This window comes from Photinus pyralis, unplaced genomic scaffold, assembly GCF_008802855.1.
Source record: "Photinus pyralis isolate 1611_PpyrPB1 unplaced genomic scaffold, Ppyr1.3 Ppyr1.4_LG9, whole genome shotgun sequence".
NCBI lineage: Eukaryota > Metazoa > Arthropoda > Insecta > Coleoptera > Lampyridae > Photinus > Photinus pyralis.
In genome coordinates this window covers 12,829,814-12,857,282 of record NW_022170878.1, presented here as the reverse complement: position 1 = coordinate 12,857,282, position 27,469 = coordinate 12,829,814, and the positions used below count along the sequence as shown (strand labels likewise).

Genomic DNA, 27,469 nt, shown 5'->3' with positions numbered 1-27,469 from the left:
CAATTTAAACTTGTTTTAGATATAACCGGCATTGTTCAATAAGATCCATTATTTCGTCTTAAAGTTAAATTAAATTATTTGATAAATAAGTAAATTTCTGATCGCATTGGAAATCGAGCCGAAACACCTAAAAACACTTTTGAAAGTTTAAATGCTATTAGAGCATGTTAGAAATAGGTAACAAAAGTCGAAGCCTTTTATTTGCTTCTGAATTCTAAGTGAACTATCTCTATTTTTGGTGATAAGATCTTTTCAAGGGAAGGTAATGGTCTTTGTGGCTATATTTTGATAGCTATAAATTTTTTGGATTCTTCAGACCAAAAATTTATTAGAAATCGTTTCCTTTTGGGAGGCAGACGACAATTTCTGTTTTAAAGGCAATTAATCGCCATTTTATAATCGATTGATAAGAAAGGTACCAGATTATCGATTGAAGGTCAAATATAATTCTCTTCACTTGTATTTGTATGTCAGTCTAAGCAAACCCTAAACAAATGTGCAGCTGAAATTGCGTATTTTCAATATGATATACTCTTGATTTTTTAATAAATTATGGAAGTTCGAGTAGGTAATAAAACCTTTGGGTGTTTGACAATGTAGGCTGATTATAAATAAGATCAGAGATATCAAAAAGAATTGAACCATTTTTCATAAGGATCATCGAACAGTTCCTCCAGTCGGAATGATCGACTTTAATGGTTAACTAACTACCTCTTGCGGGATGGCTGTCATTTTAAACATCTAAGTATCAATATAATCATACAACGTAAAAGATGTTATGTAAGTTTCTGTCTGAAAATTCTTTAAAACTTCCAGAAACTGGAAAATGTTGGGGTTTGAATTAAATCGCGAATGAAAGGATTCACAAGTATTAGTGGTCCTATCCGGTGTTGCTACATTTTCAGCTCAGATCTGTGGTGGAAATTTTGCTGTTTCACTTATACCGGGTGAATATTTTAAAACCGAACATAGGCAATTAACATGGGAAAAACGTTTTTTGCAGATCGTTGCTCCCCATGTTATAATTTATAATGACACCAATCAAAAGAAGATTTTTTTTTCTCATTTTCAGGTCAACAATCAACAATCAACAATCAACAATCCAACTATCAAAATCATGTTAAGCCATGAAAATTTCCTAAGGAATTGAAATAGGTTTTCACATGCACGGAATGGGACGCTCATTAATATGGACGGAAAACAAATATCGCGTACTACTAGAGTAAATATTTCCGCTATAAACGTTGTTTATTATAAATACTTTTTCCTCAGTGAATGGCACTTTACAAAAAAATTAATGCCAGTTGTCATAAACTGATATTGATTTCGACGTTTGAATCTGCTTTTTGTCTTACTAGTCATGGCTTAACATGATTTTGGTAAGTGGATTTATTGCCGAATTTTTGATAAAATGTTGAGAAATACACCTGAAAATGAACAATTTCGTATATCATTAGACGAGGGAAAAAATCTTCTTTCGATCGGTGTCATTATAAACCCTCTAAGTTAACATGGGGAGCAACTATCTACAAAAAACCTTTTTCCCACGTTAATTCCCTATGTTCGTTTTGGGAATATTCACCCGGTATAAGTATCGACCATATATAGTCAGAGAAGGCTGTTACTTTCTCAGAATGAGGTTCAACTGTCATAAAATCAATAACAAAATTATCTTCGACTTCGGAAGGGCGTAAAAAAGGAAAACCAAGTATTCAACCTAGCCATTTGTTTATTTCAGAAGATTGTTCCTAATGTATATTTTATTCCTAGTTTTTTTTTTGTTTTTTTTTTGTTTTTTTTTGTGTCCTCTGTAGCTAATAACTACTTAATTACTAATTATTATTTGATTTCTTGTGTACTTTGTTATATTTGAGTTATATTTCATTTACTCACTTAAATGTAAATGTATGTACGTACTGCTCAACTGTAATTGGGGTAAAACCTGTAGTTGAGCAAGCAAATTTCATCAATAAATCAATATATGCTGTTGCTAAAACAATATTTTGCATTTTTGCAGTACCGTGGATTATCCTAAATAAACTGCAGTATCTTTAGTGCCTAATTCCTTATTAAAAGGTGTCATTATCGAATGCGTCTCTAGGGGAATTAGCGGTTTAACCTTGGGGGAATTGTGCCACACTGGAATCATCAATTGTGGTAGAGAAAGTGCTGGAAGTTCAGATTTGATGCTCTGATCTTTTGTTTATATGAAAACATGAATATATTAAATATAGGATCAACAATATATTATATTCAAAAGTAGTTTCTTGTTTAGGTACCTCTTTTTTCAACGGAGCAATGAAAATATTGTAAAGCCACCATGGGTTGCTCTGTATTCGATGAATCAATATGCACCATGCCTTCGTGCAAAGATGATCCATTTATTTCATATACATGATTTTAAATTTTCTTTCCATGTACATTTAAACTCGGTATTTGCGTTCAACGCGTTCCAATCTACCTGCACGATCCTTTCTCTGTTTCTTAATCTTCAGCGTGGATGTTCTTTACGCACTTCAATTTAAGCAGTTATGTGTTCAATGTTTCATTATCGCCATCGCTGGCATTTTTAGCAATATTTGAATAAAGTTTGGGGACTAAATTAGCAACCTCGGTGGATTATAGTCTGTTGTGGCGGAAATGTAGAGAAATATAAAGGCAGCATGGAAACGCATACAAATGATGCATAATATAAAGCATCTTACGATTCTGATTTGAAAAGTCTGGGGTATACTAACACATGCCAATCAATCACTTCTTCACTAAGTACTTCTGACTGATGCTTTATGTGTTCCATACGAGCTTTTAGCTCACAAAAAGTAGGTAATCGTAAAAGTGGGATGCACTAAGTGATTTTTATGAGGCTTATAATTTATAACAGCAAAATGGTATGTAATTACATGTACACACCCCTTCTCAGTCTGTTTGGAAATCGCTTTTCAATCGCATCTGAAGTGGTTTCACTTGTATGGGAATCCCGTCGAAATTATTTTGTTATTTCTTCTATTTTAAAATTCGGAATTGTGAGCTTTTAAAATTCCCCGGAGATAGTATATTACTGCAGCATAGCAACCTATGAATATCAGTAGCTAATATTGTTTTACACCACCTGGCTTTATCAAGTAAAAGATATTATAAAGTTGAGAAATGCGAGACGAATTACGCTAAAAGGAAAGTTATTTGTTTTTGCTTTGCGTTTATCGGTTTTCTTTTACAAAGGCCCAAAATTATAACATCTTTAAAAATAAAGCAATTTTGGGATTCGGTGGTCTCATTTTGTAATATAATGTTATAGTTCCCTTGAGAGGATATAAAGGTATTTGTTCTGAACGAGCAAACTAAATCCTAAATAAATTGTGGAATACAAGCTGGCCAGCGAAAAGAAATAAATTTACAAATTGCGCCCCTGTTACTCAAACGATTATGTGCATACACTTAAAGAACAATAAACTGAGCAATACACGCATGTAACGGTATCTCATAAAATCTCGTCCATAATTTAATACAAATCTTGTTCATGAAAGTACATTAGATGGAGTAATAAGGCCTGTAGTTATGAGAATTTAAATACCTACCACTATCACGTTATAGCTCCGTAGAGGGTAACTGACCCTTCGAAAGATGTATATTACATGTATTTTCTAGATATAAGCTTACAAGGTTTGGTCCGAATCCTGTCTTTATGGATTATATTTGTGGGAATAATCGAATAAAATACAAAATAATCGTAATACTATAAGGTAACATTTAAAATACAAACCTGTTCTTTCTGATTAACAATCTCCCCAACTCCCCCACAAATTAAATCAGTCAAGTTGACATACACTCAACAATCGTTCAATGGTTGAGTGTAGAATCTTCACTCAACGTGTCAATGCTTTATTATAATGAGCGTTTTTGGGGCTTTGAACGATCCCACAGTCAATATTCATTGGAAATACTCAGCAGCTAATGCTTGTGTTAAATTTTATAAAAAAGATGTTAGAAAGATTGGTCACAGGCACCTCAATCGTGATTGGGTAATTAAATATTAGTTCACAAGCAATTCCCTAAAACGTCAAAGCGGAGGCTTCCAGGATAGGACAGTGTTAATGTCAATGTTGAACGAAAAGTCGACGTTTCGCCCACTTTCGTCAGAAGCTTCATCAGGACAAGAAAAAAAATAACAATCAAAAATAAAATAAACAATATAAAAACGGGAACAGCACGCACTACTTCACTAAACTGCACACGTTGGAACACCGAAGAAACGGAAGGCTAAACCTGGATATTTAAACCTATTCGTTTAGAGAAATTGGAGAACCCCATTAGCTAATGGGATAACAGATATCCAAACCGTAGAAAGTGACTATCCCGATCTAAAAACTTCTATTGTTCCACCTCTTACATCGTCCAGCTTTGTTAACCCCCAAGAGGACTGTGGGTGGTTGAAATCACCCAGCATTATATATGGAGGGGGTAATTGTGATGATCGATATTCTAGATTTGTAAGTCCAATTATTATCTGTCAGATATACATCCATTAAACACAGCTTATAGCAAACGCAAACTTTCTAGAAAAATTCTGAAACGTTCTCCAGAATTCCCGAATACCTTTGAAGTCGGTACATCGCACTTCTCGAAAAGAACGCGTCACTTCCACTTTCATTCCTTATCGCCGGTGAATCTTTTATGGTGTATCGATGGCGGCTGCTGGCGCACCGATGTCTACAAAAGTCGCTACATTATTTTATTTAAAAACTGCGTCTGATCTCTTTCAGTATCTTGAATAGCTTAACCTGTAGGCGTTTGAGGAAAACCCTTCAACATATATCGGACACCATAGCTTAGAATTTGACTAGATTCACTTTAAAATGAATGAGGAATTTTTTTCAATCTCTCCGTTTGACTTTAAAATAAAGGAATATTATTTTTATTATTATTTAGAATGCAATGCAAACAATGACTACTTAACTAAGGTTCGGTGAAGAAATTAATAAGTTAACATTTCATACATACTGTATTCAATTCAAAATGAATAGGTAGTTGCTCTAATTAACCGAAATCTATTCAAACAAAAGCTAGAGGTCGCTGATGGGTAGAGGAAGATCGTTTTGTTATACTGGAATTTAAAGATTTCTGTGAACCAAACAGTACCTGTTGAGCACCTTTGCTTGTATACACTTTACAATATTGTAGAAACCACTCTAAGAATATTTAAAAATCAGAATTTGTCGCGAAAGTTACGTTTTAACTCTAGTTGAAATTAAAAATGGAGTGTTCGTTTAAAGAGGTATTTGTCTTACGTTCCTGAACTAACTTTCCCGACTGATACATTGCAGAAACTGAATGTGGAATAGGTAACTCTAATTTCCAAAACGAAAACTTCGATTACCTTAATGTTATTCTGCTAATGGTTAGAATAATATAAACATAGACGTTATAAATTTTGAGAGAGTAATTTGTGCCCGAGTCAAGTGAGTCTGCAACCACCAGGCAGGTAACTAAATAATACAGAGGATAAAGCGAGCAGAAGTAGCAGCAGACGAGACTTAGCTTAGCATGAAAATAAGTTAGCAAAGGGATGGGAAGATTGCGCCGTGGACTCCTTAGGGGCCTACATAAGAAATGAGATAAAGTAACCGACGAGGAACGGTGGCAAATTGTCATATTTCTGTCTCTATCTAATTAGCATTCTTGAAGTAGTCATTTCGCGAGGTTAAAGTCTACAGCCGCTCTATGGTCCCAAGGGCTCATGATGACTGCAACTCTTGCTGTCACCCTCGTCCGCGACACTCAACTTGATGTGGTTGTGCCGGTACTTACCACGTTGACCTATTTTTATTGGTGTTTAATGCTATTGTTTCGCTATCTTTTAAGGGGTTTAGAATACAGGCATTCAGACATTCAATTTGGTTTAGTGCTCGTATCGTAAGGGCCCAAATAGCAACGTAATGCAATTGGGACTAAAAAAAGACTCTTGTTGTGTTATCACGAAAAGTTCAGGTCAAGCAAGAATGCATTTGTAGCAGCAAAGCTATCGTAATTACAAAAGATTTAATTAATAGCATTTTAATATTAGATACAAACGCACGGGTAAACCAATAATAATCGTGTAGCGCGGAATATGACAAAGTTGTAGCAGGTTTAGGGCGCATATCTGTTAGTCAATGTGATTAATGGGAAACTCCTGCGGGAATCTGCCCTGTTCTCCGACCGTCCGCGCACGACAGTGCGTCCCTTGGGATATTCTGCGGCCCTCGAGGTTCGCCTTTGCCTCTTTCTTTCTACGACACTAAGTTCAAATCATGTAATGCGACTTTATTCTTAAAACTTTAATCTTTTAGGTTCAAAACCTCATATTAATTGAATGCGTCAGTATTTTGAAATTACTCGTGCACCACTCATTCCCCTTGGCAGGTATTAGGAGTGTTCGTATCTTACTCAGATGCCTAAATTATGTCATCCTTAATCTTCTCTATATACCATCGGTATCTAAATATTCACCGGGAGTAAATCCCATTTCACCTTTTCGTTTTCAGTGTATGCAGTGCAAGATATCTCGACAATTCAATGAAACTCACGTTCATCAATTTTTTTTAATTCGGTCTATACAGTGTTCAAACAAGTGATTGGGGTTTCATGCAGTTCAATTTGTAACGATACGCATTCTATAGTAAGTTAGTATACATTTCGGGGCAATATCTTAACACACCTTCTGCATAACAAGCAGATGTTAGTTTATTGGAGAGAGAATTGATGTCTAACTTAATTTATGAGCAATTAACATGCTGAAGATGTACGCACAAAACCAATTTTACCCTGCGACCACAAATACGGCGCACACCTTTTTATCTAATAAAGTGTCGCACTTATAGCAAGGATTTGTCGAGTTTGCTTCATTATTATGTATTGATTTGTGCATAGTAATGATCTGAATTGCTACTACCATTATGTGCTGCGTGGAAAAGGTGGCATCAAAAATGCTATCCCCTTATTTACGAGGCTTGTTCAATTGAAACTCTTCACCTTGCTTATAGAGTTTACAGAATACAGAACCTAGAGTGCATATACCTATGAACGAGAACCTGTATAATAAAAGTTTGAACAAACTCCATCAAGCAATAAGATGAAAACGTCCAGGAAAAGGCTTACGTGGTGTCATTCTGCTGCAGGACAATGCTCGCGGTCCCATGTAGTGAAAGAAAATCTACAACAAAAGCAGCGACAAGAATTCTTTGAGCACGGTATACATCGGTTGGTGGGATGTTTGCTTTAATTGTAATGGTAATTATCTGTAAATATATTTGCCAACAAATTTTTTCTGGACGAAAGATCGTATTTATAAATGATGAATAGTAAATCACTAGTGAAGATTATAGTGATAATTCAAATGTATTGCGGTGCGTACAAGTAATCCTTTTCAAGGACGGAGTTTCTAAGTTTGTGAATAATGTGGTTTTAAATTCCAAAATTCCTTGAGATCCAAAAAAATTTTTGTGAGTTTAGTGTTCCCGTGGGCAGCACTAGGTTCTGGTTGCACCACCAAAATAAAAATAATTTAAAGTATGTAAAGGGTATAGGGTAAGTTACCCTTTATGCAAAATCCTACGTCGCATTTCTACACTTCCTGCGCCCTGCACCCTTCTCGTGCACATGAGATTTCATTGTTATCCGGCACAGGCGCCAAAAGATGATCCCGTCTGTCGATTCTTAGAGTGAAAACATTCTGTAGTTTGACCGTAAACAAATTGCAAAAGAATATTGATCTAAGCGGTTTCTGAATGAAAAAATTTGCTGAAAACGATGGAATAAAGTTTATCAATGTTTGACTCCCCCGGAAGTGACCAACCGGAAATTGATGATTATTGGTTCATAACTAAGCCAGCATTACTTTTAAGCATTGAATAAAAACATAGTGTTTTTATTCAATGTTTTAAGGAAAAAATTGTTCTATATGCAATTAAAGACATCCAAATCCTTACAATTATGCATATAACACATATTTTGGTGGAGCAGTGGTTTAGGGGCAATGTATGTATTTATAAAGTGACTGTTGAACATAAGAAAATTGATAAATCTCGTTTAAGAGAACACATTCTCACTGTTAAAAAATTCGCTGCAGAGCCCGATGTAATTTCCAAAATGACAATGGATTGTTAATTAATTTATTAGAATTAATTTAATGTACGACATAAATACAAGGTTATTACGAAATCAGGAACATCATTTGTGATAACCCTGCACCTACATTATTTATGATTATCCCCGACCCACAGACGGTAGCGTCCTGAAGTAGTCGTCGATATCCTCCGCTCTTTCCAAATTGAGAGTAAGATCAGGCTGTGGAGAACTTGAACATCTAACTCCTCTAAATTCTGCACATGCAGGTTTGCAATCTAAGCCCACGTCAAGAACGCATCTCATTGAATGGCAAGTATTTCCAACAGTGTGTCGAAGTGGCCATGGGAGGTTACCAGGGCGAGAAAGAATTCGTAAAGAAACAATTTTGTAATTCTTGAAACTAAAAACATTGTTGTTTACATTTCGTGGTCGAATATTATTTTATTTATTACCCCCTCTGACCCACAAATTAATAGTAAATTGAACTTGACCTGACTTCATGTCATGTTAAGTCAAGTATCTTGAAAATCGAGTCAAGTAATGAATCCCTAGTTGCAAAGTATACATAAGAACGTTCAAAGTTCTCGTGTGAGAAATACACTTAAGCTACTCGCACGAGTGTTACTCCTTTATTAATTGTTGTCGTTTTTGGGTTGTTAATTATGTTAAAATTATCAAAGTGAGGCAGAAAACGACTGTTTGTTGTTATTTCCTACGCTATCGAATGCGAAAAATATTCGTACGGGTTGAATTCCAATAAAATCGACAATTGAAATCCGCAATAATGCAAAATAAAACATTCACGCTGAACTACGCGCATCAAAGCAAATGAATATTAATTACGTAAAGGTAAACTTACTCAAATATTTATTTTATGTTTATTTAATGTATCTAAACAAACTTCATGCCTACTAAACCAGACTGTAAGCTAATAACATTTTCGAATTTTCGCATAATTTGTAGTTAAGAATGCCATACGAATGGCCTCTAAATGTTATATAAATGAAATTAAAGTCTTGGTGCTGGTAATGAGAGTTTATGTGAAAAAATATAGCGCGTACTGACTGTGATGTCAATTTAACCACAAGCAGCAATTCAAAGCTTTTAGAATGTATGTACCTTAGGTTGAAATTTTTAAGTCTGGAAACTATTGATCCTAACTAAAAAATATAAGTAGATCTTTCTTAAGTTTAGCATAATAAGAAATACGAGGTTATTTTTCTCGGCTTGCTTTGGCTGAACGTCAAACGTGAAGAGCAGAAAGAGAAACAGTATCACTCCGCTCTGGGATTCCCCTTGGGATCCTAACTAATCAGAGTTTTTGGCGCTGGCGTGGATACATGTGAACATACGCCGCGCGTAGTTTAGGCCACGAAGGCATTCCAAGCAGTACCCAAGGGAATTCCTTAAATATGCGAAGTAACTTGAAATGTATTTGCTGATGACAATGTTTCCAGGATCTTTATATGGAATTCTTGTTTGCAAACAAGCAACCCACATTTTCTCTTAAAAATAACTCGCTAAAATAATTTGATTATTTATGCATGTGTCAAATGAATTTTAATTTTTAATTTTGGGACTGAAGTAAATCATTTTTCTTTATAAGGAAAAACCTCGTGCCGTTCCGCTACGTAGCAAGAGCGTGTGCCATCAGATGCATACAAACTTTTACTTTAAAATGTATTCACTTTCATTACATTATTCATTAGCTTCGATCGTTTGGAATTTATTTTGGGGGCAAATACTGGCCATCCTATTCAATATTATATTTTAGGCATCTCTGTAGTCGACCACTCAGTCGCCACGGAGGTTGCTGCCATTCTTAATTATCCGAGAGTAGTAATGCTGAGGTGACAGTGCATCTCACCGGCACTTGATTTATACATAATGTGACCATTTATTTGTCCCAGAACGGGACGTCTGCCAGTTTTATTGGTTTCACTATTAGAAACTACACATTTTGTTGTAACTCTAGAATTCATACAATTAGTATCAATGCGAGCCACCTTGTTTTACCGTAAGCCAACAGTTTTTGATACTTATAGTCGTAAAATTCTTTGAGTGCTTCAATGCAAGCGCTATAAATGTAAAAAGCAGAGTAAGTTTAATAATGGTGAACTCAAAATCAACAGGCAGACAATCTGCTGCAGTTTTGATGGCGTTGTGAATTATATCAGCTCCACTCCAATCAAGTGTTCCTTCCAGAGGTGCCGTCAATTTTGCAAAGACGTTAGTGACACCTTTTCTATATTTGCCACCAGAATTATAGATTTGAAGTCTTTTAATGTTAACGTTTCCTTCACTTGCACGTAAACGACTAAGCTGGCGCAGAAAAACGTGCCGTCGGTGAACCATTCCTCAGTTCTAGATAATAAGTGGAGATTTTGTCTTGTTCCAAACATCAATATCCGCCGCTTGGTTGCAATCCCTGAGAAAAACAGCACCAATTAAAATACAGAATGTCACTGCAAAGAATTGAGGCGTGTTTTGTATATATACAGGTAAATTCATAAATGTTTGATGCTTTGTTCTCGAGGTATTTGTGCAAGAAGAAAACTAAAACTGCGAACTGATAAACAAGTTTTTCCATCCCGTACTACCCAGGCTTAATAACCAAATCTCTTCTCATTTTGTGTGACATTTCCCAGTATTTCTGGGCCTCGTATCGTATTTTCTGGGCACCCTGCCTCATATTTTAGGAAACAAATCCATATTACCTAATCAAAATATTTTTTTAAAATAAAAATTAAAAGAGAATTTACTCGAGTCGCACAGAAGACATTGATGTGAAGTGCCGTCCACATTAATCTCGCGAAACTCCAATGGAGTTTTTGGTTGGTCAATGGTTTGAGGAAGTCTTGGCATGTTACCAACTTGTCTCATCACTGGAATGGATCTCTTCAAGGAATCTTGGCTACGTAATAATGTAGCAACGTTGGGGTGGGCCTTGGCGAGTATCTGTTGTGGCGTCTCCTCTGGGTCGTTCTTGCCCTGAAACACATTGACTAGTCAGACTGCTTCGTGTCTTGCAGCCTACGCTGCATGATTATGATGATTCACCACTTTGACGATTTCACCATTAATTCATTCAGTTCATACGTGTCCTTTGCAACTTGCCGGCTTTTCACAAACCCACATTGCGTTATCATGTTGTCTCTCGTTCTTTTAGAAACTAAATAGAGATGGTCTTCAAAAACTAACTTTTTTTTCCACTCTTCGAAGTAACTGAATCCATATTTAAACATAGATACTAACAGAAACATCCGGCGGTGGAATGTGTGGAGGGGAATCTTTCGAATGGCGAAAATTGTGGAGGCGAACTCCCTAAACTCAAAAATCAAAAAACTTCTTGATTAGTTCGCAAAGCATTTTTCCAAAGCACGCATTATTTTGACTTTTTCCGCAATCATCTGGTGTCTGGCTGCTGTGAACAAATCGTACACGTACGTACCTCTAACTTCCAAACAACCCGACTTTTGGAAAATTCATGTAGGTAATTGAAAGATCACGTTTAACCGATCCTCTTATTTTTTTTTTAGGATTTTCGATCTCGTTCCAATTAAAACATTTTCTGTCGGCAGCGCTATCTTTATTTCTTTGTGAAATACAGCCGCCCGCCAGCTTTATTTGGCCACCTGCTACATAAACAAAAACAATGCTTACTTAGTAATTTGTATATCGCATTTAGTTGACACCGAAAAACTGATAAACACGTGCATCTAAAATGGCTTTGATCACTTCCTCTCTTTACGTCTATTTAATAATTTTAAGCACTAACTCCTTCAGTTGCATTTTGTTTGCAAAGGAGATACGTTGTGGAAAAGTCTTAGTGGATTTTGTGTAACCAGTGATCAAAAGTCTTTGCATTTCCGCGATTTGTGTTGCAAATATGGGTCAAACCTCGGATATTTTAACAGTATCAAAGAAAAGGAAAAAAAAACCCATAAGAAACATTGAGTCAGTTCTTCGGCCCATCGAGCGTATCAGTCGGAGTAAGCCTTTTAGGGATTATCAGACATTGCGGCGCATATCAACAAGACCAACAGGAAGAGTTCATCTTGGTAATTACGTTCACTTACTTAATTATTTCACTCTTATCATGAATCATACTATATATACAATTAAGGTGCTTTTTGTGGTGCCACGCCGCCCATTAGCATTTGGTTGCTTGTGAAGGACGTTCCGAACTAGTATTTTTGCGTTGTTTAACTCTTTTTTCGTGTACATAGTAAATTTTGGGTGGGCTCCTACTCTTACTGCTTGAGCTTCTACATGTAACTTTTCTCGTAGAACAAAGTAACCACGTGAATTGAACTATTTATATAATCGTTTTATAATTGCTATACAGTATGGTAGGCAGTTAGGTACCCAAAATTTTACGCTAGTTGTAATTCCATAATTTTGTATTCATTGTGTGCCAAACTATGCTGCACAAACTTGACCCAACCGGAGGCCTAACCTGCAGTAACGAAGATTTTACATCGGTGGACCTACCAACCAAAAATAAATTTTGCATACTTCTTGTTAGGTTAGCAATAACGACACAGCAGTAAATATGCAAGGCTGCATATGAATGCAAATATCCTAATTAGGGGTGTTTGGACGCCAATTATAATATCCTGACATCGTTTTGCCGTTGTATAATAGTTATCGGTATTAGACCAATCGTCGTGCTTCATTTCCCTATAAAAATATTTCAAAGAACGCGAGGGGGTGCAATATTTTTTAAACAATTCATAATTTCTTTAGGAGTCACTACTCGAGTTCTATTACTAATAGTTAATAACTGAAATCATTATTCACGACATTTTCCGTATATGGAAATACTTCAAAGTCCGCAAGGAGGTGCAATATTTTTAATTTCTTAGGAAATTTGGGTAGCACCACACCACTGGAGTTCTATTATTATTAATACCTAATAACCTTAGCCATAAAATGATTATTCATCAACTTTGATCTTTAATTTGATTTCCGTGTGGAATTATTTTAAAGGCCGCAAAAGGCTAGTATAGGTACTTTTTTTAAATATATCTTTTTGCGAAGGGCCTGGCTGGTACAGCCAGAGTAACCCGTAACATACATGTCCGTGAGATCATTTATAAAATATTAACAGGGTCGACAAATAATATTCTGTATGAAAATATTCGTCTGCATGTGGGGAGGATTTTTTACGCGTTTAAAGTTCCGAGTACCTACCGCCACAATATTTCTACCGACAAAACGTTGTAAGAGATCTTCATTAATTGTTTCAGACTTTGCGATTTCGTTTTGTGAAGCTATTAGTACCTACCCTAATTTTTTTTGCTCATTTTTTTCTTATTTTGTCGGAACTATTTCTATGAATGTGAAAGAATTCTAGAACTAAGAGGGTGGTACCCACTAAAAGTAGCGTACGTTTGAATGTGGGAGATTTGGGATAAAAATTAGATTTTCCGGAAAGCATTTACCAAATAAAATACCTCCTGACCACAGTAAAAGTTCGTTATTGCGGTGCATTTGAGACAGTTTCTGCAATTTCTATCCTGTTCGCACTTCAAATGGAAGACATTTCGTACAAATTGCAAATTCCGTAAGTACGAGTAGAAACTATCTGCCTTCAAGAATACCTTGCTATGCATTTTTAAATATAACCGCTACCTGTGATTTTTTATAGTACAGATTTCCCTCGAAAAGTTTTTTGGTCATAATGTCCTGTTTGGTATCTTCTGTTTGTATGAAACAAAATTAAATAGTATGTGTAAATGTGGTATTTCTTTTTTGGAAAAGTAATTTCTTCCAAGCATTTCCCAAATCAAATAGGAGCAAAGACCTCGAGCAAACATTTATATTAAAGTTACACAACCTTTTGACCTCACTCTAAGGTTTTACAATCTTAGTCTTAGTTTCATGCATAGGGGACACTCAGACCCGCAGTTTGAGTTGGAGTTCAGAGGGTGCCAACCGAAAATTTGGGGGGGGGGGGGGGGGGGCTACATTTTTAGGAATATTTTTGCGGTTAAGAAAACCACATCTAATTACAATTGAGCACAGGTATAAAAATTTGCTTATCAGAATGACAAACATTAAAACATGTTTAAATTTTAAATAAATCTGCAATGTAGTTATGCGACGTAGACGATTAATAAAACAAATTATTTGGTATATGATAACGATTGTACAACGGCGGGCCCAGGTGGCAACCCCCTGGTTAGAGCTCTGGGGGCATTTTGGCTATGGCATCGTGCTGTCAAAATCTTAATTACTATACATACTGTGTAGGCAGAACTATCATTGAAAAGATCGATTCGATCTTCGATTTTACAGCTTTAAAGGATATCAGTAATGTTTTACGTGAGCACGCCGTGTGAATAAAATTAGAAATGAATTACGAGTTTTCAGTAGTGGATATATTATAATTAGTCAAGTTTGTATAAATAAAGATAAAGTACTAAGTAATGCGAAACACTCTGCCGCATAAGACGAGAGTATTTGAAGATGATAGAGTAAGGTGTTTATCTAGGGGTGTAAGTCAAATAACGTCAAGATTAAGAGCTTTATTCATGTATCCTGCTTTATTTCCTCTTTAAAACGTTGTTTTGTATTTATAAATTCGTGTGTATAGCGTAGTATAATATGTAACGTTTTACGAAGGAAGAAGAATAAGTTATGACGTAGCTTGTCCCATGGGAAAAGCGAAGCCCGAGCATGAATTCCCTAGGGCACACTATGCGCAAGGCGGCAGAAAATTAATGCAACCCCTTGGGAAATCGAACCTCTTTGCCCCGTGTGGCCTCGCCTGTTGGCAGCTCTATATCTACCTTTGCTATTTGGTCAAGTATACAACTTTATTTTTCATCCACACTTTGTCATATGAGACTTTCGCTTTAAACCCTGCATAGATTTTAAAATGTTTTTTTTTCAAATTATGAAAATTTACAGTAACTACCTACACTTTTGATGGTAAATCGATAGACGACCTGTAATCATCATCAAATGATATAAAGAAGTAGCTATAAAAAGAAATGAAAAGAAGAAATTCCCTTGAGAACTAATTAGGTATTGTGGTTGTCACGCAGGCTTTGACCGAGAGTCCAAATCTTAATGGAATTCGCCAATTTCCGCAAATCGTACTCCGCGTCGCTCACGTTAAGAGTTATGTTGTTTATCTTGCATAATTGTATCAGAACTACAATCATTCCAAATTTGTAGGAATCTATTTTCCTTTCACCTTAGCATTAAATAAGGGAAGCTCGCTTGGGAATTGACATCAAAAGTCTACACCAACTCTGTTTGCATATCAATGCTAGTGTCCCACGTGAAATTTCCGAATATTGTTAAGTTAAAGCGTGTATGTTATTTCTTACCTATAAGTCTGAGTTCGGATCGTAATAAAATAATTCCGCGTCTCCTAAATATTTGTATCGGCATGAAATAAAATAAAAAGAATAAAAAGGTAAAGCACAGGGACTTAGACAAAGCAAACTTTTCCCGGCCACCGTGCTCGAGTGGGAGGGGGAATGATCCCTTGGGTATAGTTCGATTGTAATGGCTCGCAGAGAATATTTCGTTTCGATATTATGTGTCTCTTGGAGGCTGACTACCTCTGCGCACCTGGCTTCAATGGGTGGTTACTTCACCATCTTACCCTGACAGGCTCGTGTCAGCAACTCTGTGAGGACATACTGAATACGTAATATGGGGTGAAACATCTGGGTCTTTAGACTGCTGAATAAGTTATAGTTTAAAAGAATAGTCGATTTTCCTGTTGATTATTTATTGCACAAAATAAACATTAATGCGACTTCTAAAACTTCCCGATTTCAATACGTAATTATCAATTCGCTAAAATTCTGTAGGTTTGGTATACTACGAGGGGCAACGTAAAAGTTATCAACCAATTTTACGTAACATTATACATAACCGCGCTATATAACCATAGTAGTTTTTATTAGACATATCACAAAGAAGGAGCAACGTTTATGTTAAACTTGGTTAAACTCCACAAAATTCAGTTTCCTTCTTGAGGGCTGCAATTTTTTCATCTCTTAGTTTCATGAGTGCTTGCCCTCGGCTCTTGTTGAAATGTACGGTTGTGCCGGATTTTTGTATGCGATATACAATGACAAAGGGTTATTCTGTCATTTTGGCTTTGTCCAAGTCTATCTTGAAGTTCACTGTTACGCAATAGCATTAAATTATTTATTGTATGGCAATAGTCACGAATGCAGTGGTATAGCTTAGGAATGCCGAAGTTCTGAAGTATCGATTCTATCCGAAAAAATCGATTACCTCCATGTATCCTTAGAGTTCCGTCTAGTTTCTTAGAAATCACACAATTCCCTCTTGTTTTCTCAAAATCTACTTTTATTTCTTCCAGAATACACTTCCTCAAAGCTTCCCACATTACGTTAAATATCCCCCTTTTCTAACGGAATAGATAACTTCATTTTCCAAACCTCCTCCATGTTTTGCTTAGAGCTCAAAATTTCCGCTTATTCCTACAAGTAACTTTTATCTCCCCAGAACTTAACTCTAATTTTTCAAAATTTTCCTGTACTGACTGAAATTTACACAAGGAAAGTGTCAAAATTACCTTACAATTTTCATGTTATGTTCCCAAAGTTTCTTTATTATTTTTCGAATTTCTACAGAACGCCATGATACTTTATCGAAATTTTCTTATAATCCTCGAGAACCCAACATTTCCCTTTATTCCTCTACATCCTAACGTATTTTATTGTCATTCTCTTCAGCAAGAATTTCTTCGACGTTTACTTATGCTTTCTAATCCTTTCATTTAGCAGTTTTTGCATTAACTTAAGTTTGTCCCAATTTGTAAACAAAATTAGTCGTCGTAGTTCATTAGAACCTGGTTTTTATTTTCTGAAAATTAATTACCAGTGTTTTCACAAATGTCCACCTAGTTTCTTAGCATTTTTCTTACTTCGTTAACGTTTCTCCTCATTTTGTCGTCCTCTAGAGTTCCATCGTATTCTCCCAAAATATCCCTATATGTTTCTTATAGCATCCTTTAATTCTTTAACCCAACACACACTACATGCCTGGCGATTACCTACTTTAGCGAGCTTTCTATGAGTGTTTGAATGTTTTCTTCACTGCGGCTTTATTTTTGTAGTACCAGCGGTCGCTCATCTTTCATTCCACAACTGACCCAGCTCTCATTGACGTGGTGTGACAGTGTTTAGAATCAAGTGTGACATGAGAGCCATGAACACCTTGGCCCATCGCTGGCACACTTCAGACTACGAAGGCGTCCCGGGGTGAAAGCGCTTCGTTGTGTTCCAAAGTGATTCGTGGTGGTGACCCTAAATAAATTAATAAAATGGAACTCCGGACTATAGAAAGTAGACTTCAATGATTCCCATTGCAATTCTATCCAATTGTAAGATTCCGATAATCTTGACCATTCTTTCGTTTCTAGAGGTTCTCACTGCGACTCCTCGTCTTCCAACGATTTTTGTCAACTTTCATCTTGAAAACCACTCACAAACGGCTGTTTTCTTTAAAGAATCGTCATCGTAAACGGTCTGTAACACTGAGAGAGTCTCAGAAGCAGATTTACCCTACACACGAATTCCATCCGTGTAAGAGTTTGATATATCACCACTTGGACCTCGTACAAGCCTGTAGGTTTTTTTATTTATAACAGAAACAATAGTGCCGAATAATTGTACATTTCTGCGCAAGTGCACATCTTTTTGTCACTTACTGATAAAATTTTAACTACAGATGCTTCTCATAAAGGTGAATCTGGTAAACATACTATATGAAATGGATTTGGAGTTTTTGACGAAATTAATACACATTTTGAGAAAATACAAAGGAATTTCAGGGAAATGTAGAGATAATGCAAATTCTTAATTACGTCGTGTAGTAATTGTGGAAACGAAAAACGTATTGGTGAAAGTAGAGAAAGTTTTGAAGGAATTATAATTATTAGCTTTGTATACGAACCTGACAAATTTGGCGCCATGTATAGAACTTTGGGTGAATTAGAAAACACTATGAGAAACATACAAGGATACTTGTAGGAGAATAGGATGGGATTTTAGTGGACCGTAAAATACAAAGGAAATGAGTAAGAGAAATTGCTACGGATATATGGGTAAATGTTTTAATATAATGGTTAGTCATTTTGAGAAAATGAAGAGCAGGCTGCAATAAAATTGGAGTTAATAAAACTAAATGAAAGCATCCTCGAAAAACTGAGAAAATTCTTACTAAGGAGATTATGGTAGGAAATACTAAGATCACATACGATCATGAAAGATCGTGGGATGTAGGTAAATTTTGGTTTATCGGGGAAATGAAATAGAATGACTTTTGAGAAAATTGTGAAAATAAGAATATAAGCGGAATTTTTGAGGGAATACGAAGGAATTTTGGGGATGAAAATCAATCTTTACATAAAATAATGTTACCCATTTCGTTAAAAAAGGAGAAAATTGAAAGTAAAGCTATGAGGAAGTAAATTTTGGGCGGACATACTAATAATTTATACCTAAATAATAGAATTATGTGTGACGCACAAAATTTTGAAATGGGTGAAAATTCTGAGGAGATAACAAAGAATCTGAATAACTAAAAAGCAAGTTTTAAGTGAATTCTGTTAGCTACTTCGTATAGCAATTGGGGTAGCTTATGCCAATGCAAAGTACAAAGATCACAATGGAGCGCCGTTTTACTTTTTATTCCAAAATTTTACAATGCTTTATTTTAAATAACAGTTAATTTTATTTCGCCATTTATTATGTTGGGTATTTTTATATGACATTAAGTATCTTTGTTTAAATAAACTTCATTAAAATGATGTATGCTGAATGTTGAATTAAAATGCTATACATGAATTAAAATGTTTGTTGGTTTCATTTATTGGCCCATCTTGCATTTCCTAATAAAAAATAAAATTCAATGTTCATGACGTAATAATATGCGATTTTGAGGGTAGTTAGCGTATTGTAGAATAATAAAGAGCCTATATGTTTGCATTATTTGTTCATTAATTGGCTAGCTCCATGGTACAAACGGCGCCTCATACTCTGTATTTATCACATAAACAAAATGTTGCCATAGCATATAATGTTACAAGAAGTTTAGCAGTGCGTTTGTGGGTGTATTAATCGAATGAAATTATAATTAAGGAATACTTTTATTGATCTCTTTGCTAGTCGCTTTAGCTACCTCATAAAGCGGATCTGATTGTCTTTACTTTAAATTCTACAAGCGTCAGTATGTTATAAACGGGTTTTAATTCCAGGAGATACTGAAGCGACAAAATCGACAGAAGTTGTAGAAGATCGCGCAGAAAATGCTAGCAATGGAAATTCAAATTCGGGAACAGTAAAAAATGGGCTTTCGTGTGAACGCCAATGTACGTATATCAAAAAGGAAGAATTTACAGACGATGAGGAGAAAGATAACGTGGACGATGGAAACAACAACGAAGACATTGACAGGATGGGAATGGATGATCAAGAAGACAGTTTAGGTGAGTGTTATTATGATAGTCGTTTGCGATTTCATTCAAGAGGATGAATAAGTTTAAAACCGCTACTTCAAATTGAGGTTTTCCAATCTGAACATCCAACTCGTCAATTAATTGTCTCTAGTACAGGGAAATTCTATCTTGGAACCTCCATTAGCGGTTGTGTGGTCAGACTTATGTTCCCTAAGGGTAAAACCTTTCAACCCTGCTCCCTCTAGACGATAACTAGTCCCAATATGCATATCACCCTATAAGTTTAAATTGATCTCTCCAAATGCCTGAAATGTAAAAGCTTCTAAATTTGTAAACCAATGTTTTCATTAAAGCGTGAAGTTTATTTCGGGATACTAAGAACAAGGTCTCGAAATAAATAATCGTTAGAAAGATTATTATAGATTTCTCCAAACTCGATTTGAATAGGAAAACGCCGTTTTGAAGTCATTTGAGACAGTAATCATCAGGCAAAATATCGCAGAGCATTAGAATAAATTTTAGTCAGAAGCGTCGTAGGTATAGTTAAAAATGTATGAATCCCAAAGTGTATAGAAGCAGTAGTGTGGCTAACCTGTCATTGTCACACTTATCATTCATGACTTTGAATGCATAGGGCTACTCAACAACAAGCAAAATGTGAAAGCTCGACTAAATGTCCATTCGAGCACTCCATTTCAACAATTCGGGCACTCCAAATTGAACTTTAATAAATGTCTAAGCTGAATTTGAAAGCGGTATAATTACATTTTTAAGTTTAATTAATGGGGAATACTTAAAAATCTACATATTATGCATCGTAGCATCAAATGCAAAGCACGTTAAAAGTTGTCCTTTCGCAAAAACAAGTAAGTTAAAGATCAGACGCGCGACTAGGAGAATAAAGAGTTGGGAAGTTCTAGCGCTTATATTTTCTCCATTCCTCGACCATTACCAATTATTCCACTTAACCGTTATTTGTGAAATGCACAATACAGTACACTAATTTTAAAATTCGTGGACAAGTTAAGTGTAAAATGTTGTTACGTTCAACATACGCCATTCTCGCTAGCTTTTACATGATTTAATTGAAACTTTGTGACATAGCACTTCAAACTAAAACACACGGCCACTCAAATCGATATTTAAATGCCTTTACTGAATATATCATTCTTATTTAACTTAATGATTAGTTTTTTCCTTTTTTGCATTTCGACAAATATAAACATTTTTATATACGTAATTTTAGAAGGTTATTTCAATCATAGTTGCTCTAACCTCCCCAATCTCCAAAAAGTTATACGAATGTTTTACAAGATTCCCTAGAGGCAACGTTCGCTAAAAGCACTGATTAGTAAACTCGGCAGCTCAAATTGACAATATTTGAATCCGATTAAACATACAGCAGCGCGACTCTGCAATTACTTTGTATTCTCTTTCAGTATATGAGTAAAACTAGAACTCGCTCCCTTTCGGGTATTAATAAATATCAAAGTAACTTTTCCGGCAAAATTTTTGCCACGACATGTGCCTTCTTGTGACATTAGGACCAGCTACGTACTAGGCGTTTTATGATGTATTGAATAAGTAATGGACATCTGGCGGAAATAAAGCTGCTGCTTAATCGCAATTCCAATACTCCGAATTTCTTTAGGATTCATATAATGTGGGGAAGATCTGTGTCGTAACTGATGTATCGTGATACTATCATAAATACCACTACCCACACTTTTACCGACACTGGTACTTCCTTACTTACAAGAAATATGAAAGAATAAAGAGCACGTGTTCACTTTGTACTCATGTTTTAAAACGCTGTGGCGATTTATAATAGTTGAAAGTAGCTATACATTCAAATACGCCTCATTCTCACTTTTCCATAAAGGTTGAAATCTGAAGTAAATAGCAAAAATGCATCTTATTCCATATTCCATATCAGCAATTAAACCCATTTACATAAAGCCGTTTTAGAAGGTGACTTTAGTATCTTTCAAATATATTTTTACGAGGGTACTTTTGCACCATTATTAGGTAATTAATGCAAGTATTTCGATAACTGTACGGTACTAAATTTATAATTGAAAAGTTTAGTGATTCATTATTGGAACTACCATAAAAAATTATATAGTGGAGTTTGCTTGTTGGAAACATTTCTTCTGTAAAAACAACATAAATTATATAGACTATTTGCTGTATCACGTTTTCCAGAGAAAAATCAATTTACACTTGCTAGTAAACTAGAGCCCAATCGAGCCATCGGTAAGCCAGAAGAATTTCTTATCGATGAGGTAATACCTAAATGCACTTTTAAAAAAATCAACTGTAACCATCGATCGAATAGAATTAATTAAATAGAATCTAGATGTTTCGGATTCGTCAAAAGGAAATAATGGTACTAAGTAAACAGTTAGCGAGAGTGTAAAGAGCATTTATTGCCAGTGCATTTTGTACTTAGTTTAAACTAAAATTTAGATTGCGGTAATTTTCTTAAAGGATCTAACTAGATTTTAAAGTGTTTGTTATAAATGTAAATTATCATTTTTAACAACCCTTGAATTTGGACTATCTATAAAATTTGAGCTTCATTTTACTGATTTGATTGTAAAGATTTCAAAAATAATTTACCAAATGCTTGGGGTCTTTTTTAATAATTATTTGTTACATAAATTGTAAATAAAAAATTCAATTAAAAGCATATACATTATACATTGCTTCGATTTTGGATGTTTTTAGAGGTATTTTCATCAGATACATTTGTAAAATATCCTGTACAAGGAGAGTGCATCTGGTAACCAATAAAAAGTTTCTATTTTGGTATGGCCAATGGAGGTTTTTTATTTTGCTAGCGAGTGACAAAGAGAATTCAGAAATTTGTACTTAAATTTCAGGAGAGACAGGATAAACATTTAAAATAAACAAGGTAATTGAAAAAGGTAAATCTTTGGTAGATATATTTGAGCTATAGTCGAAGGCAATTAATAATGAGTTTTATCCCCTTTTAGGACGTTGGAATTTTTGCTTCAACACAAGAAAAACAGATGTTTAAACGAATTAAGAGTCCAACCCTATGAGAAAGAAAATCTTGTTTCATTGGCGAACTATGTAAAGTCCAACGGATTAGTGTTATAATTCGTCGCAATTAAAAAGTTGTGTGATGTGAAAAGAAACGAACTGTCGTTGAAATAAACACAATATAATATTACTGTTTGTTTAATATTTTTTATTTCAATGATCTCAAGTGTCAACTCCCTTCAAATTGATAAATAATGTAACCTTAATTTAATTAAGTGATTTAGGTATTTACAATTAACAGTCCTTAAACAGATTTACATATTTATAACAGATACATTATTATTTATCACGCGCACATGTAAATTTATCACATGTGAGCGCGAACTTCATTACTAATCATTTCGGCATCGATGTGAGAAGTGCTATTAAACACGCTTCACATCGCAAACGGAAAGTTTCTAGAAAAAATCACGGAATATTCTAAAATAGTTTAGAAGGAAAAAATGTTTCGCATCCCCTTCCATTCCTTATCGCCGATGACTAATCTTTTATCGACTTGATGGCGTCTGCTGACGCCTCGATGTCTGGAATACTCGGTACAAAAATGTACACGCTTCCATTACGATCCATAAGATGTAAAGCGTTAAATACGCGATAGATAGTGGGTTATAAATTACGTTATTCTATCGTTCATGATGATCTCTCATTGTTTCGTTCCCATTACCAACCACCGAACTACGAGAAAAGCGTGCATGTGTTTCGGAAGTCTAGGGAAACTAGTATAAATAACAAATATAAGGTAAAAGTGGAAAAGTAGTAAAGTTTACAAGATTTATGTGGAATACGGAGGATAATTTGTGGGCTTCTGCACGTGTTGATTGTAGAACTCATGCGTGAACTGGAATGAGCGCACACAATCTCCAGATATGAGGTTTTCAATTATTCAGTGCCTAAGGTGAGACTCGGAAATGCTCTGAATACACAGAGGAGGTTCCATTGTAAAGGTTTGGCAAATGTTTCCTGTGATACGGCTATTGCCTAAAATTACTATGTAAAAAATTTCGCAGTATGTGCCAGCAATGCACTTATATAAAATAAACGACTCTGAACCTATTTTTTAATTTAAAAACTCTCTTTCTAATTCTTCATTATATTTAAATATCTAATGCGTCTTCATTTTGACGTACAGAACAACGTGATAAATTAGAAGACTATATTAATAGGTTTTGTGGGTTCGATGTACATCAGGATTTGTTCTTTAAACAATAATTCATGCTGCGTGATGTAATTGAATAAACATCTATAAACTGATAAACTTATATTTTGCTATATAATTAGGACTGTTAATCAGATATAATTATCGTAGCAATTTAGGTTCTCCTTGCCTAATCGAAATTGGTGGCAAAATGTTAAATTAATGACCATACAGATACATTTTGGGACACATTTCAAGCATGTATGATGTATGTTATTTGAAACTATCGTAATATAAAACAAAACCGTTTCTGACACATATGTGCAAGAAGGAAGAGCACTCTCTTAGAGAATTTCGCTAGGAATTTCGTCTTTTGGACATGTTCTATAAGTATAATTGACATTTTATTTATACGTTTACTGGAGTATGACCAAATATGATATGTGCCTGTGTGAAATGAGAGACCAGAGTGTATAATTTTTTTTGCGCAGATTATAGCGACCGTCTAAAATGTTAGTAAAAATTTGACTAAACAAATAATCCAGTCAATACCTTTGTTTTAGCAGGTGCAGAGCGAGGTTGAGAGTAATAACATTCTCGCTCAAACGTATACTGGATTTTGTTAAAAACCTTTACCTAAGTTGTTAAATTCTACCATTTTTGAAACAGTCTTCATACGATGACTAAGAAAAATCTAAAATACCTACCTCATTTTTTCCCTTTAGGGCATACGATGGCACTGATGGCAAATTTCACGCTTCTGAAATATTAACGAATTTCTAATAGAATACTCTGAACCGAAACCGGAAATGTATGTACAATCGGGGAATTTCAAAGCAAATTTTGGTACAAAAAAAGAATTTTGAAGTATTTCAAAAATATTCCCGGTATTTTGAGTATTTAGAATAGGGATTTTTAGTGTGCATACACAGTACAATGATTTCCCCTTGGTATTGCACGGTTAAAAAAAGAAAAGGAAAAATTCGTAATTTAGCTACCTGCACCCACTGAAAAAATGATCCGCACAGGACGCCCAATGACGAGCTGAGACGGTTATTATATGGCAAACTAATGCGATGGATTTATAAAAAGTTACATACGATGTGTTCAAAGTGAAGTCGGCACGATTGCTACACTTTTTTTGTACATTATTGTAGCTATACGAAGTTGGTTAAATTAGCAAATATATCTTAAGACAAAGTACTTCAGATTTGCTAATTTTAACAAAGTTAGCAATAGTGCCGACTTCTCTTTGAACAAAGCGAAAATTTGTGCAGTTATCGTAACATCATATAAAGAAAATTGCTAACTATGGTATAATCCGAAATCGTATAAAATTGAAAATATTTTAACTGAAACGCACTCATTGAGTAATTTACGTGTACAATTTTTAAAAATGTTGTCCCATCCGTTTCCCACTTCCCATTCGTCGTTGAAATAGCAAATAGTACATCGTTAGAATGAATCGTTGAAAAAGAACCTTTTCACTTATAAAGTCACAACCATGAACCAACTATGTTTTCCATTAGAATACACAAAAGTTTCAACTAAAAAATTATAACTCAACAACAGTCACAGTAGTATAAAAAATGGTTTTTGCACACAATGAAAAATCATTGATCAATACGAAACCAATTTGAAACTAATTTCGAACTTCGGCATTCGATTAAATCACACGGAGTTTGCATAACCTTCAATTTGTAATCTTCCTTCGAATAGTGGTGTACTACCTTGTACTTAGTAATTGTGTAGGTACCAAATGAGAATTTCAAACACTAACAGGATTATCAGTCAGGAAGATTGAGAGAGGATGAATTATTTGTTGAGGGATGCAAAGTAGTCAGTCGAAGTAGCATCCATTTTTGCGATAGTGGTGTTATCACTCTACCAATGTGTTTAGGATTTTGTTGTTTTTTATGCTTAAACATGAATAATAAACATAATAATAATTCTGCAATGCTACCCCCTGGACGGTTAGTCAAGCTTTATCTGAAATACAAAGATCATATTAAAGTGGAGTTGCAAAACTGCAACTTTTTCCATTGAATTGTCTCTCTATCTTCCCAGATCCTCATGCTCATCATCAGGTAAAAATTACCCTATAGATATTCCGTAAATAAAACGTAATATTTGTCCATTCTAAGCAGTTTTGTATACAAACATAAACAACAATTTTAGTATATTAAGTAAAAGTTTGTGTATCAAGGATGGTGGTCCCAAACTTTTTTGGGTCCAACTAAATGCTCTTCCATAAAATTCCCTCTAGCTACGTGCTTGTATGTAATAACATTAGGCGGTGAAGCTATCTTTGGAAGTTTTGAGAGGCAGATGCTAAAAACCACGCGTTTTATTAAATCTACAATACGCCCCGCGATCTTATAGTTTGGAATGTAAAGAAATAGTTTCTTTGTTAAGAATCAAGTCAGAAGCAGTACTAGCAGAGCTTTAGCGGCTTTATTCTCGCTAGAGAAATTCGATATAAAGTCATTTCATACGCGGTGTACATGAAACTGTAGATCCTGCGAATGGTCACGCAACAATTTTGAAAGTAGTTTTTTTTAATCGAACAAGAAAATAAAATTCGCACCAAAACAAAGTCATTATTATTTTTATAAGGTGAATAGGGTTGCGATCTCTAGATGTGAAAGCGACCGCTTCGAGCGCTTGCGGCTTGTAAGGCGCAATGTTATTGTTAGGAAACGATGCCTCAATGGTCCCACAGAAACAGATATTGCCACAAAACAGCACTAAAGTTTTGTCTCTCACGCAGCGAATATGTACTTACGACTATGACACCTCAAACGGGACATTGAAATGTTTTATTAAAGTAAACGAGTTTCTATATTTGAAAATTTTCATTTTAAATCAATACCTACTTTATTTTTATTTAACGCATATTTTCTTCCATTCTGTAGATTCGTTCTGTTTGCTACACATTCGCATTTTCATTTATGGAGTATCCTCCAATTGTCACGTATATGTGCACTGAAGTTTTTAATATTTGAAAATTTAGTGTTCCTTTGGGGGAGATAGAGTCAAACTGGGAAATTTGAAAATCAAGTTTGTTGGGTGATAAACCGATAAGAGTTAAGCTAAACTTGCCAAACCAAAAACAAATAAGGAACATCGTAACTGGAAGAGGTAATTAAATACATCAGTTATGGTAGTTTCATCGTAAACTTCGTATTCTCAATTACCACAAAGCTTTAAAAACGTATAATTCTGAGTTTATGAAGGCGGTAGACTCAACGGACCCAGATCGGTGCTACTGTAGACCATCGGGAGCAATCGGGACGCTGTTGTATTACTGTCTAATTCAATGCATTACTGGTGCCTTGTAACTGGTCCCTAGACGCCTATTGCTCCGGTTGGGCGTTGTGCAATTGTCCAACGTTATCGACCCCACCACTAGGCGCCATCCGCTATCCTATGACGCCAAGATAGTTATATTTACACAATCGTCATAAATAACATCCTTGTGATATCTAATTTTCACTTAAGCGGTTTAATATTTTGGAGTGGTTTCCGTTTCCTTATAACTGACTAGACATCGACATGCGCTACTGAAAGACACTTATGGAGCTTTAGGAGAAGCACCAGAGCTTGTTGAATTAATATAGAACGATGCAACATAGTTTAAGCGCTCTCGATTACATAGGGATGTACTTGAATACAAGAACATGTATGTTTTACTCTAAAAAAAG

At 35.2% G+C, this 27,469-nt stretch overlaps 1 protein-coding gene across 1 annotated transcript in view; it reads left to right on the top strand.

Moving 5' to 3' along the window:
- The window catches only part of LOC116181033 (zinc finger protein 423 homolog), a 66,763-nt gene that overhangs the window by 5,958 nt on the left and 33,336 nt on the right, over positions 1-27,469 (top strand). The window contains exon 2 of the mRNA XM_031501255.1: positions 19,361-19,591. Within this exon, the coding sequence (XP_031357115.1) occupies positions 19,361-19,591 (231 nt within the window). The remainder of the gene's footprint in view (positions 1-19,360; positions 19,592-27,469) is intronic.